General features: G+C 36.6%; 1 protein-coding gene across 25 annotated transcripts in view; it reads left to right on the forward strand.

Moving 5' to 3' along the window:
- Positions 1-19878, forward strand: part of LOC136446226 (CLIP-associating protein 1-like) — a 99326-nt gene that overhangs the window by 29390 nt on the left and 50058 nt on the right. For 21 of the 25 annotated variants that reach the window (XM_066444542.1, XM_066444549.1, XM_066444545.1 and 18 more), the window contains exons 5-8: positions 4825-4916; positions 6194-6269; positions 6700-6797; positions 7049-7119. In XM_066444542.1, the coding sequence (XP_066300639.1) occupies positions 4825-4916; positions 6194-6269; positions 6700-6797; positions 7049-7119 (337 nt within the window). Of the gene's footprint in view, positions 1-4824; positions 4917-6193; positions 6270-6699; positions 6798-7048; positions 7120-9886; positions 10005-15001; positions 16055-19878 lie in introns of those variants that run through there. The other 4 variants (XM_066444565.1, XM_066444566.1, XM_066444567.1 and 1 more) reach the window with 2 other exon arrangements.

Consider the following 19878-nt stretch of genomic DNA (forward strand, 5'->3'; position numbering starts at 1 on the left):
CAATTAGCCTTTGGGCAAGAACTTGCAAATAAAATTATTATTAATTAGATCTCAAACCTGAGGGTGAATTGAACCACGATAGCCTAAATGCGCTTGGTAGGAAGTCTCTGGAGTCTGTCAATATAGAAAATTGGTTCTCCCAACCGATAACCCTTTTTACCAAGCATGGTGGAACTATGCCTGTATTCCCCTAGCTCACAATACATGCCATTGTAGCTTGTACAAAATGCCATCACTCAAATACAAGGCACTTACATGGTAAAGCCCTACCAATTTGATTTGTTGGGTCACGGAAGTAGCCTTTTGGCATACGTAAGTGTATTCTTTGAAGGGTCAGGCAGCAGAAAATTGTAAATGCTGGAAGATCAACATGAAAACAGTAAGACTAAAAGGGGACAGTTTGTACCATAGTGCATACAGTTTCAGGGAGTGAATAAAGTCAGATTCAAGGTAGTGCAAATTCTGGACTTGATTTTGCAATAGAAGGGGAAAGGAGGCTAGGTATCCATGTTGTTTTAAGTACGCGGTAACAAGTGCAGTAGTAATACATTTGAAACGCTTATTCACGATGTCATGGATTCTCGACAGAGAGGTCACCGCGGAAATTTCAAAATAAAACCTTGGCGAAGATTTTTATTCAACAAACTAACAAACAAACAAAACAAAACAAACTAAGACATAATATGAAACCATCCAAAAGACATCAAGGTATAGTATGAATAATCATTTGTACATAGAATAGATAAGGATGAGCATATTGAGTAATAATCAATCAAACGTTCTCTAATAAAGCATATCAATCACATAATGTGCCCCATTTATACAGCAAGATTTACAGTAATTTTGCATTTTACCTGCGCCAGTGCACCAAGCATTTTGAGCCATGTACAAAAAAAAAAGAATTATATGGTCAGTAGTTCTAGTAAGGACTTGTAAGGATTTGGTTGAGGAGAAATTGGGGTCAATCAATAATGAAGGGTGTTAAAGGAAGGTGTAAACGATGATGGTTGGAGGGTAGGTTTGATGCTCGTCAATAATCAGCCATAATGACTTGTATTGGTCAAATCAGCATGAAGAGATCTATAGCAGGTAAGTGGATTTCCTCGGGAAGAAGTCATTTTGAAGTATACGGCCATTCTACTTCATTTCATTGATTCTTGGAAATTTCTTGGTAAAAAATTATTTCTAGACATTTAGGACGAAACTTGCAGCTTCTTTTTACGATTTATAGTATGGCCGAAAATTTTTTCTCCTTGAAACGGACAAAAATTGATGTGCGCGTGGATGTCATCCGTATAATCAACTCAACATGGCCTTACTACATTTGTATATAGGCATTTGGATGTCTGAATGATCTGGGTCAGTTCAATGACACTGTGTCCTCCATACTGACAGTTTCTGTTAAAGACACAGGTATCTATTTTAAGTGACATGTCCGGGCATGTCCTTAAAGTAGGTTTCAACCCCTGTATGGACCTGGAAAGTAATCAGTACTTATACCATTGATTTGATTCCAGAGAATGTATAATTTGGAAATATTTCGGCCCAATGCTTCAAGGACAGAAGAAAGACAAATTTTATTACCTACGCAGGCTGTCACATACGATAAACATTTTTCCATTTACTTCATAAGCCAATATATATGAGTATGACAATATTCGAACAGTATATATTCAAATAAACTGAGAGGTACGGAACACACGCTGTTTTTTGTCAAAACTTTGGAAGGGCAAATTTTATTTCCTATGCAGGCTGTCACATACAATGAACACATATCTATATACACAATGTACTTCATAAACCAATATTTATATATGCATGTGACATATTCAAATAGTACACATTCGAACAAGAGTTTGGAGGCCTCCTATCTCCATTAAATATTTTGATTATGAAAATGACGAAATATACGCTGATAAAGGTTGGACATCCAGATAGAACATAATACAAAAGATAGAGCACAATACAAAATGAATCAATCAATTAATACCACGGAGTTAGACAATTCAGACGGCCATCATTTTTCATCTAGCTGAATGATTGAGAATGAGTCTAAAGGCACATATAACTGGTTTTCACCCTGGAGTGTAAAAAAAAAATTGATTTTTATCAAGAGTCATGACTGGAAAATAGTTTTTTCAGAGGGGGATGTAAAGCCGGCGGCCCGTGTATGAGGGAGCTTTAGAGCGTCAAACCTCAGCATCTAAAAGAACCCAACACACTTACCGAGAAGAGTAGCCTAGGTTTGACCCGGTGTGCTTGGCCAAAAAATATGTGAGCTACAGTGAAGCCGCATTGCACTACTAGCTGACGAAAAAGCGTCATGCATCGTCCTCAGTCTGAGGTTCGACCGCTTTACCGCTTTTAGATGACTTCAGAAGCTACATAAAACAATGAATTGCGCTAAATTAGCCCTCCCAGTTGCCAACACACAAAATTTATTCCCACCCAGTGCAGTGCTCCCCTGAGCAGTCATGAATATTGTTGTAATTATATGCTGGTACATGTAGTTTAACCTGTCTCAGGAGAGCTAACCCACTGTGGTGTTCATTTCAATTTGGAATTTCCTTGACAGACTGTGCATGTCATTCAGACAACTAACCTGCATCTGTTATAGAAAATGTATTCAGTTATAATGTCTTTTCTGCAGTTTTTGTACATCAATAACAATATGTTAAGTTTGTTGATCGATAACAATCACCAAGTACATTGCAGCACTTTAAAATGGTGAATTGCGAACTTAGGCGTTAAAAGCATTGAATCAATTAAATAAATAATATACATATTACAGACAATACACACAAATAAACACTCTGAAAGGGAAGTCGAAAGAACTAATTTAAATAAGGGATAGTTGCAAACTAATGATGAATATGGACCGTACAAAATTAAAACGGTTGAAAACGATACAATTTCTGATGATAAATAAAACCACTGTGATTATTATGGGCATCAATTTATAGCTTTGATTTAACTGTACGATAACCAAGATGAACTATAAACTTTATATGACAGCATTTTCTAGCAACATTATCTGGCATTCACTTTTTCCTAGCAAAGTTGTTCTGTATCTTGGGAAGACATGATATAAACGTCATCCATTTTGAATGCCTGGATTCTGGTCTCTAACCTTTAGCACTCTGAAGTAGCCGTGTGGCACCCAATTCCTAATTGCTTACAGAGTTAGGCAGCAGGGAGAAGGTTAAAAAGTTAGAATATCTTATCTTCAGTTTTCATATGCATGAACGTCCTCCAAATGTTCCAGCTTTGATTGTCTCACATTGAAGGACACAGAAATTCATCTGGATGTTAGAGCCATTTTTCTGTTTCACATGGCATAGCATGTAACATAGAGCAATTAATTAACTTGGTTCTCTAATGCTTTGAATAAAGATTTTAACCTTCTCCCTGCTGCCTAACTCTGTAACAAATAGATAAAAGGGTACCAAACGGCTACTTCAGTGTGCTAACGGTTGAAAGAGGTCAAGATGAAAACACAGGACTGGAAGGGAAACTTGAATCTGGCTGATTTTATGTGCTATTTTTGTACACAAACATAAAGTGCTTACCAACAACAGGTTAAAGGTGCCTGGCAGTTAGTATCAGCCCCCGTCTCGGTTGACTGGCTTTCCTTTAGATATGGTAATAGTGCATATAATTTTTATAATGTTGATTATTGTCACAGATGACCTTTCATTCAAATTGAATCTAACTGCACTCAACTCCTGAAACTGTATGAACCAAGGTACAGACTTTCCCCTCCAGGACTCAGTTTTCATGTTGATCTGCCAATTCAGCATTTTTTTTTTCCAAATCCGTCAACCAATAGATTGAATTGGTCTTGCCTAAGGCAGACATATGCTTCATATCCAGACTCTACACACACAGATTTTACACACCATGTCCTCACAATTGGGTTATTCAATTATTCTGTTCATTCAGCTTTACAAATCATTATTGTACCTACTGAGTCAAGTGCAAAGCTCTACAGCTTGAAGAACACAAACTCTTGCCAAGAATGCTCTGTTCCTTCATACACAGGGCTCGAAATTCTTTTTTTTGAAAAAGGTGCACAGGTGCACCCAACCAAAAAAAAATTGGGTGCACCATGAAATAAAGTTGAATGTCAGCAAAACATAATTACAAAGTTTAGCACTACTGCCTCTCCTAAGAACTTCAATCTGTAATAATATAGCTTCAAAATTTCAAACAAGTGATACTGTACAGCAACAAAAAGTACAACAAAAGGTTATATTGCTTTTCTGATACATGTACTTCCATTTCAAGAATATTTTGCATACTAGTGTACAATAGTACCTTTACCCTATAGCGTACAAAAATATCTAGGTGCACTGGTGCACCCACAGTCAAAAATTAGGTGCACAGCTCCAATTTTGGGTGCACAAAGGTGCACATGCACCCAGTATTTCGAGCCCTGATACATGTATCTAAATACTCTTTTATAGAGCTCTAAATGCCCATCTAAAACCTATAATCTGCAGAAAAAGACTGCCCAAAAGAGTGTAAACAATTTTGCAGGCTAGAACTATTCAATCTCTTTATTATGAATTAGATACTGCAGAAAATAAAGAAGAAAAAAATGGATTTCAATCCAAGTCACTAATGAAAGGAGGTGGATGCTACCTGAAACATTTGACCCTTTACAAAACTATCTAGTTGCTTAAGTACATATAACTGTTATCTTGTATTTCAATTACTGTTTTTATGCAATAGTTATGTAGGATTTACATCTTTTGTACTGTTTCAAGAATATGTAAGAAATTAGTCCTCAGAAAAAACGAAAATGTGTTCTCTTGTTTGCAGTATGTGTTTGAGAGAATGATGGGAGCGTTCGGACATCGGAACTTCCGCGTACGAGAAGAGGTGCTGATCTGTCTCGTCGCCACCATCAACACGTACGTATCGGTCGCTACAACCCCGATGACAATAAATAACAAAGTTTTTGTACACAAGCAAGACCTAGCCTAGTGTGTCAGTGAGTCTGACCGTTCGTCACCTTCCTCAGTGCTAAACAAACTGGTTCTACTTCACAATGCAGCTAGGTGTCTATAAGAAGAAGAAGTCAAATGGCACTTTCTAGGCCTGAACATTGCGTGTGACAGTTTACAAAAATGAGATATTCCGAAGTTTATTGTGCATCAGACCGAAACCAAGATGTGAATTTCAGTACATGTAAGAATCAAATGTTTCTTTTGATTAACATCCATGTAGAGTGTCAGAAAGAAACCAAAAATATATGCTGTAGTGATTTTTACAAAAACAAAATTCTAAATTCTATAGATATACATGCATGAATCTTCAGTTTCAACTGAAGAGATGGGGGTCGTTGAATGGTTCGTGGGGGAATAGTTCTATCTATTTTTAGGATGTCTGCCACCCAATTGTGTCTGGCTGTGCCCTTGACCTAGTCAAGTATGAACTTGTCACAGCTCAGTCTGTGATTCTGGCTAAAGGCATCCAAAGACTGCACAAAATTCCAGGAATGTATTGGTTAGGCAGATGGGTGTAAGAGTTGGGTAGAGTTGTGTAGGAGTTAGGCAGATTGATATAGGAGTTAGGTAGGGTAGTATATGAGTTAGGCAGATAGGTGTAAGAGTTAGGTAGATAGGTATAGGAGTTAGGCAATAGTACAACAAAGTTCTTTATTCACAACCTAGGAGTTACAACAACTAATGGTACCTAACATTTGGGACTGCATTATTTGTATTCCATATGAAGGCATGTAAAAGTGTGTGTGTTGATAAAGGGGTAACCGTTAACCGCTAATTTGACTAACTTTGTGAACAGAACTTTTAGTCATGAAGAGCCTATATGCAATGGCTTATAAATCTTTCTCTACATGTACATGTACTTTTCAAGTAACAATATTTCATTTGCACAATGATTTAACATTTTTATGAAAATACTTTTGTAATGAAGATCCTTTAAGTGCAAAACTAAATATATTCTAACTCATTGCCCAACAACTGTACATGATACAACGTATGGCTACTTCTAGTTAATAACCATTCTAGGAAACTAAGCTTCTCTCTAAGAGGCTACTTGTATATAGTATGGGATGAGACTATATACTATACTTTGAAAGAATTTCTAATGCTTGGGCAGTTTTATACATACACTGTATACTGTCCTATATTTGATTTAATTACATTTCTCCTTTGTTGTTGTACAGGTTTGGTGCTGGTTCCCTCACCCTCAGTAAGATTGTGCCACACATATGTAAGCTGCTGGGAGACCCCAATAGTGCTGTAAGTAGGAGTTTGTTTCTTCCTTTTGTGTGATGTATGTAGAAGACAGTTTTTTCTTCTTCATATATTCATAGCCAAATGGCAAAGTACAATGTAACTAAACTTTTTTCTCTCACATTTGACCCTTTGACTATTGTTCCTGAACAACAGTTACCAAGGGAACATTCTTTCTATCTCATAATATCACATAGCCAAGTCTTTCAGAGTTTGCCTTTATCAGTTTTAGCTTGATGAAGTGGAGCATGTTCTTTGTAAAATATGTGTTGCTTAGACTATATTTCTTTATCAGAGATGATGTTTTTTGATAAAACAGACAGCAACAGAATTGTTATTCATGTCAGGAAAGGCCCTGCTCCAGTATTTTTACATGAAGTAATAAAACAATCATTTTTAATTTGTTGATGTTTGTTTGTTTATTTGTTTGTTTTAGGTTCGGGACATGGCAATCAACTCACTAGTGGAAATCTACAGACACGTGGGGGAGAAGGTCAGGGTCGACCTCGGCAAGAAGGGCATCCCCTCGTCAAGGTCAGATATTCACCTTTAACCTCTGACTTATGACCTTTGCTCTGCTAACCAAGCAAAACAATACTTATTCTACCAATGACTGAATAAGTAACATATCTTTTTTTTTCAATTTTTTGTAAAGATATGGAATGTTACTTGTACTAAAAGGCTAAACATTCTCTTGAAATGTTTGACAGTCAATAGTACACGAATTGTGAAAAGATACACTTTTGTGGAAAAACACCCTAATGCCCAGTATTTCTTCCCATCAGGTTGTCTGTGATCTTCCAGAAGTTTGATGAAGTAAAACAGTCAGGCAGGATGCTGGCAGTCTCGTCATCCTGTAAGTATTTCTAGCATTGCTCTTCCATCCAAGTAGAGAAACTGTTGCGTACGCGTGCATAGGTCATAATCAGAGCCATTGGGACCTGATCCAAAGGTTTGGGGTTCAATCCCCATTGGTCAGAGCTGTTGAATCATCAGGTCTATATTTCTACACTTAACCAGTGCCACAATAGATGTTTGTACAGATGGTAGAATGTGTTCATTCCATTGATCTGTAGCACCAACTTTCTCCACTAGAGGGCACTGCTGGTCCTTACAGATATGGCAATGTGGTGCAATGCAGTACCATTTGTGGACAGAAGATGTCTCTCCTGTCTCTTAGAATCTGCAAAAGACATAGCTTCTCCACCCAAATATCTTCCTGTCTATTCTGTAAACGGTGTACAGAAAGACTTGTGTTATTGCTTGTGACAGCTGGCTTTATTATAGCTGAATAGTTCCAGGTTGTTGGTGATTGAAGTAGAAGGAAGTACACATACTTTGCTGATCACCACAATCGTGTTACAAAGGGCCACTTTTCTGCTTCATTATCACCAGTTAGGTTCCACATCAATCACATGTAGCTGTGTTGTCCTCAGCAGTGCAAAGTCTTACCTTAAGCAGGGCTCCATTGCTCTGTTTCTCTTTTCTGCTGTATGTTATTGATAATAAGGAGCCTTTGTCCTTTTCGCCGGTCAAATCACAAGTACCGGTTCGGCTGTGACATCCAGCCAAGTATTCCTAACTACTGTAAATGCAGAAATGTTAGCAGTGGTTTTATATTCACCGTTTTCGCGGCGACCATTTCACGCGAACATTTTTGACCAACACTGTAGGAGAATGTGACTATAGCGCTGCCGCGAACACTCCATTTTCGCCTTAATAGTGCGAAATAAAAACCATGTTAACTTAAATACATTTACAGTAATCAATGTATCGGTTCTTCTGTGAGAGACATGCGTGTACAGCCAGGTCTTCCCAACAAAGGTTCAAACCAGCCAATGGCTATTACAAAGGGTATTGTAGTTTGGACAGGGGGTACTTTGAGCTATGCTAAGGGTTGGGAGGATATCCTCAATGCTACTGACATAACTCTTTGTAATCAAGGACTACCGACATAGTATCAAAACAAGTGGAAGTGCCAAGTTTTTTTACAGTTGTTGTAATAATAATCATCTTACTATTTACCTGTGGGAAATCTTAAGCAAGTCAGGCAAATCAGTTAAGTCACTTTTTGACATCACAGCTGTCCTAGGAGACTTCTTACAATAATGGATAATGAACTTTCCCTTGATGCACAAGGCTGTGATCATGTTTTTGATAGAGCTTTACAAATTGGGTCACAAGTCCTTGATAGCAGCCCTGCACTAGTGATGGACAAGTAGTCAACTCTTCCACCAATCACTAATCAAATATTCCAGAAATTCAATCCCATAAGCCTTGCTTGTTGGTCATGCTTTGGGTAGTTGTTGGTCATATTTGGTTAGGATGAAGAGATTTTTTTCTTAGGGACAGAGATTTTTTTTCTCTTTTGTTTCCCCAAAATGCTACTGGAATCAGTATTTTTACCCAAAATGTAGTTATGATACACTGCAAGTATATGTATATACAAGAGCACAATATTAAACTACAAAATGTTTAGTCAGACTTTTTGAATTGTAACAATGTAAGCAAATAAAAAAGGAAAGCAATGAAACAATGTTTAGACAAGGTTTGATCCACGCTTGGTGGACAGAAGTGCAGTTAGCTTATATTTTTAACAACATGATCATAGTATTTTTTCATTTTGGAACCATTTTTCTCATACAACGTATGATGAAGACACGAATAAGATGTTTTATCAACAACTTCGATCACTGTCCAAATGTCACATGAATTTATTAAATGTCTCCAATATTTCAACCATGCATGTACATGTACTTGCAACTAAGCCTTTCCGGCATGGACTTGCAAACAAATTGCAGTAAAGTTTCGATTTATGATGAAATATTTCTTTCATAATGTTAAGATATGAATCTTGTATTGAAAAATCAGTATTTGAACATTCTGGATATCTGCGTGTACATCTGCTTTTTCAACCTTCCATAAATATCCTATGACTGTACCGAATGTCGTTTATGGGAAAGTATAATATATGGCAGGCTCAATGTAATGTCATTGGTATTCATAACATACAATAAGAATAGGAAATGGCTATAGCATATTCTTGACTGTACATCATATGCCTACTATGAAGTGTAAGGCTGCCCTCGTAAAGATACCCGTGAAATGATATGCTGTTATATGTTTGAAACCTTTTTATATCCCCAGACATGCTCGTATAGTCTAGTATCTGTGTAATGCTCAAGAGCTAGACAGATGCCTACTTTTGCTCAGTGTGTTTGATATACCAGCTCTATTATAGCATCAATATTTTCAAGTTTCAAGATTTAAAGAAAAACGTTTTGCAAAAGTTTGGCCTAATTAAGAATCATAAATACCGTAGCACCAGTCCTCTTCTATATCTTCTAATGTGAAAATAATTCTGTAGTAACATTATGCGAGGAAAAGAAAAGATGCTTGCTCGATACAGAATTAAGTGTAAGTAAGCGTATTCCTTGTTTGGCCATAGCAACAATGACTACTAAGTCCTACAATGTGTATTGCCTATGGAATGAAGTGTGACCACTCTGTATGTATTGTGACAGACACATGATACGAGGATGGGGGCCTCCCTACTGATCCTTCACTCAGATAGGCAAATTTCCAAGTTATTTCCAGGATGTTGGTCTTACACGTACATACTCGGGGACAAACGACTGTTAACAGCAGTGTTAGGGAGGTCAGAGGGGAAAGAGAGTTGTTGGGGAGGGAACATGGCGTTTGTTTGTCAACATCGGAGACATACTATAAGACTTGGAGTGTGTGAGTATTACCTAGTTTTCTGATTTAAGTATCTGAATGTTTGTATGACAGTGCTTTGTTTTGATCGGCCTTGAATTGAACACTTCCTTCCTTCACTTAATGTATCTGATCTCTGTTCACAAGAAAGCTTAAATACAGAACAGTATGTTTGTACAAGAATATAACAGAGTAAGTTAAAACATGTTTACTAATTAGTACACTAAAACATGCGACTTAATCTTGCATACGTGTATGTCCCTTTCTTGGCTATCTGAATACATGTAAGTTGGTATTTTGGTTTTCGTCCAGTCATTTGGCGTGTATTTGTGGTCAGAATGGTTTAGGTCTGTTTACGTATAAATAAAGGTATTTTGCTGTCAAAGATACCAGGTAACATACATGTAGCATACTTGCAATGCTCACAAAATTTCGTAGCATTGTGATATCTGATAGGTATTTCGAAACAGCCTTTTAACTTACCTAGTAATTATATGACATCAGTTTTTGCAATTGAAGAAGTTTTATAGTAACATCTGATATTCTGTTTAAGATTCCTTTTTGCCTAGTCATATCTATTTGTGGTGTTTCGTAGTTGGAGTAAATATGTAAAGCACAAGGCCACATGTACTTGTAAATGTGTTGTATTGGAAGACTCAGTGTTGTGGTATGAATAAATTTTATATAATAGGATTTGATTTGAATTTAATCTTCCATAAATCAGCCAATTTCAAGGGCTGAACTGTGTCCCCCTGCTGTCCAAACTGCACCTGTTCTTCCATGTAATCCATGGTAAGCACTCAAGAGAATTCACTAATTGGGTGAATTTCTTTCTCCTGGAGCTCACTGTAAAAACATGTACAGTAGGGTCAGTCATTGTTTTCCCCAAGAATTTTGTGTATTTTACATGCATGAAAATTATAACAGATTATTCATATTACATGTCCAGTAAAATTATTATTTTAACTGGGTGGTATGTTGTTATTAATTTATAAAGATGCAGCTAATTTGACAGTTGCTATTTTGAAAATCTAGCAGTATGAGATTTTGTTAGTTTTTTTTTTGTATCCTTTCGTAAAATATTGTCAAGAGTTACAATAAGTAGGTCTGGGGATACCAGTTACTGTAAGTTTTATTTAGTGTGTGAGTTTGTCCTTAAGGATTTTCATTCAAAAACTTAGGATAGCAGCAAAATGTGTTCCTGCAACAACATACCATGCTATCTTACACCAGAAGTCTTGCTAATCTTCAAGCAGAGTTTGGGTCAGGCTGCATGTTTGATTTTAGGATGTTTATAACGTCTTTTTAGTAGTACATGAATTCGGTTAAGCGAAAGGCTGAATCAGTACTACTAGAGAAGCATACCAAACACAGAAAAACAGTGCCAAAAACACGGAGCCTCACCCTACATCTGCTTGGAGATTAGTCTTGCATGTGATTAGCCAGCTTTTTGTATCGCTTCATTAAATTTCTTCATGATTTTAGACAAATTGACAAAAGCAGGCCGTTTGTTACATTACCTATTTTAAAGAAGTGCAAAATGCAGCGAAAACATGCCAAAAACATTGAGCCGCACTCTACTCTGCTTTGTGATTAGTCTTGCATGTGATAAGCCTGGAGACCGTATCAGCTAGTCACATGTTGGGTCACTATCATTCTAAATGCTCCGTAGTCTCCCAAACCTAATTATCTCCTGTCTGGTCACCCAGATGTCTCTGCGTAATAAGATTCATGGTTCAGAATGCTGGCTGCCATTAGCTTATTCCACTGGGTTTTTTTTAACGAGTTGACCACCTGAGAAAATATGTATATTATGATATATATTTATGAATTTAGTTTTGGTGCATTTTAGCAAGTTACAATATTCTATTTGTTCGTTAAGTCATTCATTCATGCATACATGTATGCAGGTATTATTCATTCATTAATTTTTTTACATTTTGCTCGGTACATTTTACGTTTGTTACTAATGTTAGCTGTTTCCTCAATGTCAGGCAAAACTTTGTGGTATTTTTTTTTTCAAACTATTATTATGCTCTCTATGTATTGTTGTCCGGGTTATTATTCTTATCTAAATGACTTTGCTAGATATTTAATGCATCTAGTATATTGCAATGCTAATCTATCTCCTCCTTTTGCCCATTGAATGTACAATATTTGTATTTCACACCATTCACCACTCTATTGTCTTAGCAACCCATTCCAGACATGTAGCAATTTGTGGCATTTGGGTTTTAAACACTTAAGGAAGGTTTGTGTATTGTGTTAGAAATAACATTGGAAGTCCATGTCCTGTCACTACTTGGCATGGAAAAGCCACAGGAAATGTAGTTCCTCTTCTTCACATTTAAGTTCTAAAGAGACTTCTAAACGTTTAATTTTTGGCCAAATAATTGCTCAAATCAGAACCAACGCAATAGGGAGGTTGTGTATCGTGTTAGAAAAAACTTTGAAAGTCCTACATTGTAATTCTGTCACTGTATTTGCCTCCAAAAAACCACAGGAAATTTGGTTCCTCTTCCTCACAAGTCCTGAGATCTCTAGACTTTTTGTCTTGCCATAAATTCTTGTTCGACTCAGAACCAATGCAATAGGAAGGTTTTTGTATTGTGTTACTGTTAGAAAAAAAAACCTTGAAAGTCCTTGACATGTTCTGTCACCGCTTAGTCTCCAAAAGCCACAGGAAATATGGGTTCCTGTAAGAGTTGGGCATTCTTGGAAGGAAAGGATACTCTTGTAAGACCCTGTTATGACAACAATGGTCTCTTGGTAATCTCCAAGCAGATCTTGGGTAAGAGAATCCTAGCATTTGCTTACAGGCTTGCTCTAGTGCTGTCCGAAAATGTTGCAATTTTCTACCCTTACATCTGCTTTGAGATTAGTCTTTGGGTTGATCAGACTTATGATTTTGATGACGACCACTCAATTTTCTTAGGACAAGAAAAGCCAAAAATTCTTTTTATGATAGTTGCATGACGTCTTAGGTATAATGGTTGAATGAATTTTTGAATGACACTTTCAATGATGAAAGACTTTTTGAAAAATTGGACACTTGACAGATACAAAGTAGACATGTTCTTGATAAAATCAGCAATCCCAGCATGTGTGCACAATAATGTTACTCACCTACAAAAAATATGTACGGATCATTTATGGTAGGTGAAAAATGGTGCCCTAAATGTACATTATGGGACACAGTACATTACCAAGACTGTCAGGGACAATTTATAGGTGATGAAACCTTTTATAAATGTAGTTTAATGAACCATATTTGTATGCATTGATGTTGCACATGTGCATTTATATGTGATCATGATGTGCACATGCATAAACCAGATTTTGATATACAGAACTTTATGAAAATGCAAAGATATGGCTGTATTTTAGAAGAAGAAGCTCATTTGTGGAATGTTTCGACAGTAACTTGAATTCATGTTTTTATGATTTTGGTTCAAATGAACACACAATAGATACAGGAATGAATATCGTAGTAATACTGTTGTGTAAAACAGAAACATTTTTTTCCAATCATACATTAAATTTGCATGATTTTCATTCATTTGTTTCATTTTATTTACTTGATAAATTTTCATTTATTTATTTGTTAGTTTCTGTTGTGGGACAATTTCGGCCCTTTTTCATCATTTTCCTACATCATTTTTTTGACACCAATTATTTTTGTTGCTTTTTTCAATGGAAAAATATTTCTACATAGTGTAAAAGGTACATAATTGTAGTAGATGTATATCATATGATAGGGAACAAGATTTTGAAGGATAATGTAATAAATTGTGTGACAGCCTTCTGCACAGTGATTTTGTTATTGTTGTCATTCTATTCTCGTACCGACAAACAGTCTTTCGTACTATTTAGAATGATACGGAGAAACTACAAATATGCATTTTTCTTGATATTATTCAATAAAGAAATCAGAGTTGTTGTTTTTCAGGAGTGTTAAACAATTCTAAGATATCTGTACAGTAAATCGCTGGCCAACGCCCAATTTCAACGGTAACAGCAGCGTCAGAAATCCTGCGATTTGTAAAGATCAGGCCGGCGTCATTACTACATTAGGGCCAAACCAAGTGTTAATGTGGTTCTGGGTTTTAGAGTACTTTTTATATCCTTAACAAAAATAGAAACGAAAATGATATATGACTTGGCTAAAATCTGACTGGTCATAAAATATTCAGTAGAATATGTATTTAGGCGAGATTGAGTTGTATGTTGTTGCTATAATATATTGTATATTTTGAGGTCATAAGCAAATAATTGTTTGTTTTGAGAAGGGGATACTCTAATAGTAACAATAATGATAAATAAAAAAATAACATATTCATCAGTGGATTCTCTTGTATTCTGTCATAAGCTTAAATTTCCATTCAAAGCCATGTTTGCACATCTGTAATATCAATCATCCAGGCTAAGTACTTCAAAATTTCCTAAATATTATATAGCGTCTTTTGAGGACACATGTAATATTGACTCATACAATGTCATGTATTATTAAAAGAAAAAAGAAAGTGAATCTCTGTATCTTCCCCTTTTGATTTTAATTCTTTGACTATCAGAAATCTTTGCCATTGTGCCCATGACAAAATTCTGAAAATGTGGATGAGAATCAAAGAATGGATTTCTTTTTGCCTAATGATCCACTAATGCCCACTATGTAGCCTCTCTAGCACCTAGTCAGGTCTGGGGATGTCCTAACCTAATAAATACTCAGACAAATTTATGGTACGGCCCACTTTGGCCAACTACAGGGGAGGGGCAGGTTGTGATAAAGTACTGGAGGTTTTGAATAATTTAGTTCCTTCCGCTATTCTGTTGAATGTTTAGTTCTCATGATGTCTGACGGTTATTATATATGTTAGTATGAAGCAAATGATGCATGTTTGGTGAAATTATAGTTGATTATGGAAAGTTGTTATGAAATCAGAACAAGCAGCCTCCCTGCCATGCAAGTGGTACGACCCCATGAGTAATACAGGAGGATCTATTCCCATGAGATCACCAGATCTACCTACAACTTTGCCCCCTAGTCCTTCAGAACCATCAAACTGCCAAACACAGCAGTTACGTCTGCTACCGCCTTCCCGGAGAGATTTCCAACCCAACTCGGCCATGCGTAAATGTCGAAACCTTCGCCATTGTCTTCAGATTCCGTGGGCGACCTACTCAACCTGACCTTTGAGATTCCTACTGTTTGCCGAACAAACCTGACTGAAGCCGAGATTTCTCCTATTTTTAGGCACGCTTTGTCAGCGTCCTTTTAACGTCGCCTGCGTCCCTTTTTTTACTTGACCGGTGTACGGTGAATGGATGGTGACCCTGGCTGAACTCTTGCCACGACTTTTTTGGCCCCTTTGTTTACTACAAGGATTATGTCATCCTAAAGCTGGGTAGACTCACAGCTGGAATCGAGAGCTCCGTGATACAGCACAGTCTGACAACTCAGTCTACGGCAACTCAAAGTCTTCCCACCTTTGGAACTAACCAAGGAGGACAAGTAGCTCCTTATATCTTGTGGAGATCGTCTCAAAATTCCTGCTGGGACATCTTATAGCATCTTCCCTCCTTGGGAGAAGACACTGTGGATTCTCCAGGCTATTCTTAGCAGGAGACAAGATCAAACAATCCAGGCTTCATCTCTTGCTTTCTCTTTCAGTGGAAATGACTTCCAACTGCAACATTTGAGCTGTGTTTTTTCCAGACATTTCGGAAGATATTTTTCTTTTCTCTCAAACCACATTTGGACAAGACATCTGCAGTTGTACTTTTCTTCTATACGCTTGACTGGACCATTTAAAACCATCCTTTCTGAGGAAAGAATTCCCTGCGAGAGTCCATATTTGCATGTGAGAAAAAGCAGCAGCGATTTCGCATCCAAGAGAAAACCACAAGAGCATTTGAAGGTTGTTGGGGATTGGAGGTATGGGGATCTGATCTTGGAGTCGGTGTTCCTTCTTTGATTTACACGACCAGGAAGTGTGTGAGCAGAGATTAGTGTGCAGGCCCTTTAAACATGGATCCATCGAAGCGCAGCGGAATACCTCTGCCAGTGTCTGTGTTAGGTATGTAGGTACCCTTACCTTGCCTTTAGTAGTAGGTTTCCCCTTATTTCAAGCAGAGATAGACTACCAGTTTCCAGAAACTGCTTTTTTCAGGATTTTTTTAAATTAAGTGTATCGGATTCTTGTTTTTACATTCAGCAAATCATCTTTCTAAGTCTACCGTAACACAGCAAAGCAATGAAAGGACTTTCTATATTTTTCTGATAAATTTCCACTAAATTGATACCAGTAATTTATGTCGCACCCTTAGGTTCATTCGAATAAAGTTTAGTCAAGTAGGCTGAGGCGTAATATTGAAAGTAGCCTAATTTTGACCTACTTTAAATGAGGCTATGTCCCCAATGTAAGGTAACTGCATGGGGGGTTATTTTGGCCATGCATGATTTGAGTTGTGTCTGGTCTCCATGCTCAATAAGTAATTATCCTCCCAAATCAGTCCATCTACATGCATTGCCATATGGGGCTTGGTTTTCATAAAAGCTGTTTTAGAAATGCTTCCAAATGTCAAACCATTGTTCTCAATAACAATAGACACTCCAATAGTAAGCGACACTTTGATTAACATGTTTCTTCTCAAAACAATGTGTAATGATATTGTTCAGAATTCAGAAGTATGATTTGGGATTCTTTTGATATTGCATTTCAGTGCTTATTATACAAAAATGAAATTGTCTCTTCTAGAAATTAAAATTGGTAATCACTTGGAGAATCCACTTTACGACAAAGTTATGAATGGTAATCAAGTTATTATTCCACTTTGATGTTATTATGATAATATTATATACAAACAGATGGCTCGTATTCCCTAAAACTGATCAAGATATGATTTCAGTTATTTTCTGGTCCTATTAGACTTAAAACTGATCTACAATTTTGCTCACAATTAATTTTTTGATATAATACATATTTCTATTCAATGTATTATCAAACTAAATGTAATGGAATCATAGTTGCAAACTGAAGTAATTTTAATTGCTCCATTCTTGAAAGAAAAAACGGAAAGCAGAAGGAAAATTCAATTGTTAGATTATGACTGAGTGAATATGACTGATTTTATTATCTATGGTTAATTGTTAATTTTTCAATACATTGTTGTATTCACTCTACACATTGCAGTCTAATTATTCTTACAGAGTAGATTTGACTGAATAGACAGATGTACAGCTTACTAAAAGAGAGAAAGGCTGATTCATGCAAATTATACAAATAAGACAAGTGTTTAACATTTAAGACAATCACAGCTGTTTTTTGTCTTAACGCTAAACAACAAGCCCTCAGACCTTGGACCAGTGAACTTTAGACAAGCCAGTAGCATTACCTCACTTACTGTTCCGTCACATGAGTTCACAGTTTGTTGGTCAGACTAGTCATGTTTATTTGAACTGTAACCGACAAGAGGTTGGGGCTGCTCCATTGCTGGGAAACCCTGGCACGATTGGCTTGCACGTACTTGATGGTTTAAAGGTGGAGAGAGATGTTTTTGTCACGTTTGTCAGGGTAGAGTGTTTTACACGACATTAATCATAAAATTGAAGTTATAATAAAACTAAAAGCATTGAAAGCAAGTATTACGTTATAGTAAAACTAAAAGCATTTGGTCTTTCAAACAAAAGTCTTTCTTCCTGGCTTTTTAGAATAAATCTAAATCAAGAAATATTGTATGATTAAAAAGAAAATATTTAAGAAGATGAAAGGTATTTTGCCATAGATAAGAAACATTTTCTGTAGTTTCACCTTATTTGCATCGAGTGTATAAAGCACTAAAAGCACAGAATACAGTCAGCTCGGAAAACACGGCGTAAGCATGACATCATAGGATATATTTAGACCCGCCCTTGTGATGGTGATGAGGTCATACTTCATGATACAGTGACAGTGCGAAACGGCGTCTCTGAACTACGACATTCATTTATTATGCATGGTTCATTTGGTACACCAACCAGCCAAAGCTTTCTGACAATTTTGCAACTAATGATTTTGTTGTAAATACTGATCTAAAGTTGTAAAAAGGGCTGTAAATTCCTTTGCTGTTGTCCGCAATTGAGGTAAATGTAGCGTTCAGTACTCTAAAGGACATAGAAAATATACAGATGTCAAGTGTTATTTAGTAGTAGCTAAGTTTACACACACACAACTACTAGGCCTCAGAAGTCAACATGAACTGTTAGGAAGGCACACACAAGTTTCAGAGACTCTTAGAGCCTTAAAGAAAGATAGATAGATGTCTTGAACAGAAGTTTCAAAGATCCCTACATTTTGAGAGAAAGTAGTGTGACAAGATTCTACCATACTTTCTACTGTGTAACAGCCACCTTAGTCTCTGACAAAATATTGCAGATCCTATCTGAAATGCCTGACCATTTATAAAACTTATCCAGTTGCTTGAGTAACTTTTGTATTGGGCATCTTATTACGTGGAGGTCTAACCTTCATCAATGTTTCTTCTGTGTTGTTTCTTTCTTTCTTCTTACAATGTTTGGGAATGATTAGTTATTAGTTTTTTCAGATACTCAAAGAGTGTAAGTAAAGTATCATGTTTTAGATTCGAACACTTAACTAATACTGAGAAAAAAGGTTGTAGTGTGACTAAATTCTACCATACTCTCTGCTGTGTTCTTTCTTTGTGTCTCCTTACAATGTTTGTCATGTAGTTTCCCTTGGATATGGAAAAGGAGGAGTGAGAATGCATTCTGGTGTCTGCCTAACAACTGAGACATTCTTACCAGCGCTATTTGATTAATATTCTGTACAGCTGAACCTCCATTAAAAGCAAGATTTACCCTACCCCTGAATGTGTGCAGACAGCGTAATTTACAGGGAGAGGACAAACATTTTATCAAGATGTCTTGGTCCATTTTCTTCCATTCAGCCAGCAGGCATTGAGACAAACGACTTTGACAGTGATCTTTTTAAGAAGTTGCCAGAGGCATTTTAGGTAGTGTTGAGCGATCTTCGTACATTGTGTTCTTTTCCTAAGGGGTAATGTGCTGTGTACTGCGGAATACCGTAAATTCACCTTATGTTTGCTACTCTTAAATTTTGTAGCATCGTTAAAATCGAGTTCTCTGTGTCTTTGAGTTCGCAGTTTCGCAACCTTAGTAACACTATAGAAGAGCAAGAGTACAGTATGTTAGATTTGTGATGCATTTCTGGTGAGAAAATTGCGAAATTTAAAACATTAGGAAAATTTCAAACCTTAGAGTACTAAGGCAGGGCTAACATATTTGTCAGTGTCCAACCCATATTGTTGTTAAAGGTCAGAGGTCAAATTCTCCTGTTGGCTTTCAGCATTGGGCTATTCCATTAAGAGTTGAGGAGTCATTTGGGAAAATCTTCTTCAAATCTAAAGTTGCCTGCAGAATTTTGAGTATGAGGGAAATGATATTTTGGTATTTTGATATTTCTTGCTCAAGTTGCTTCTCGCACAAAATTTGAATCAAATACAGGGTTAGGGAACATTGATAAGCATGGAAACAATTTTGAAAGTTATTTTTAAGCTGTTAAGCTATGAATAACATCAGACTTACAACTAAATTACAGAGTCAAAGGGCTGGATATTTGATTGATTTGATAATATCTGTGCCAGAACAGCTTGATATTGTTTTAAACACATCATTGACCCAAATATTTATGTATTTAGGTCAGACTTATTGACTGTAGAAATTTAATGGTGACTGTTGTTATTGGGTAGTTGAGATAGATTCCCTTTCATCTGGTTAATGGCTTCCTTATTGTATTAAAATTGGCCACTAACATAACAAATTACCCATATTACTGTAAGGGTAAGAGGCCAGAAAGTACACAGTAGGATTGAATGGAACATA

This window comes from Branchiostoma lanceolatum, chromosome 12 (genome assembly GCF_035083965.1).
Source record: "Branchiostoma lanceolatum isolate klBraLanc5 chromosome 12, klBraLanc5.hap2, whole genome shotgun sequence".
In the NCBI taxonomy this organism is placed as follows: domain Eukaryota; kingdom Metazoa; phylum Chordata; class Leptocardii; order Amphioxiformes; family Branchiostomatidae; genus Branchiostoma; species Branchiostoma lanceolatum.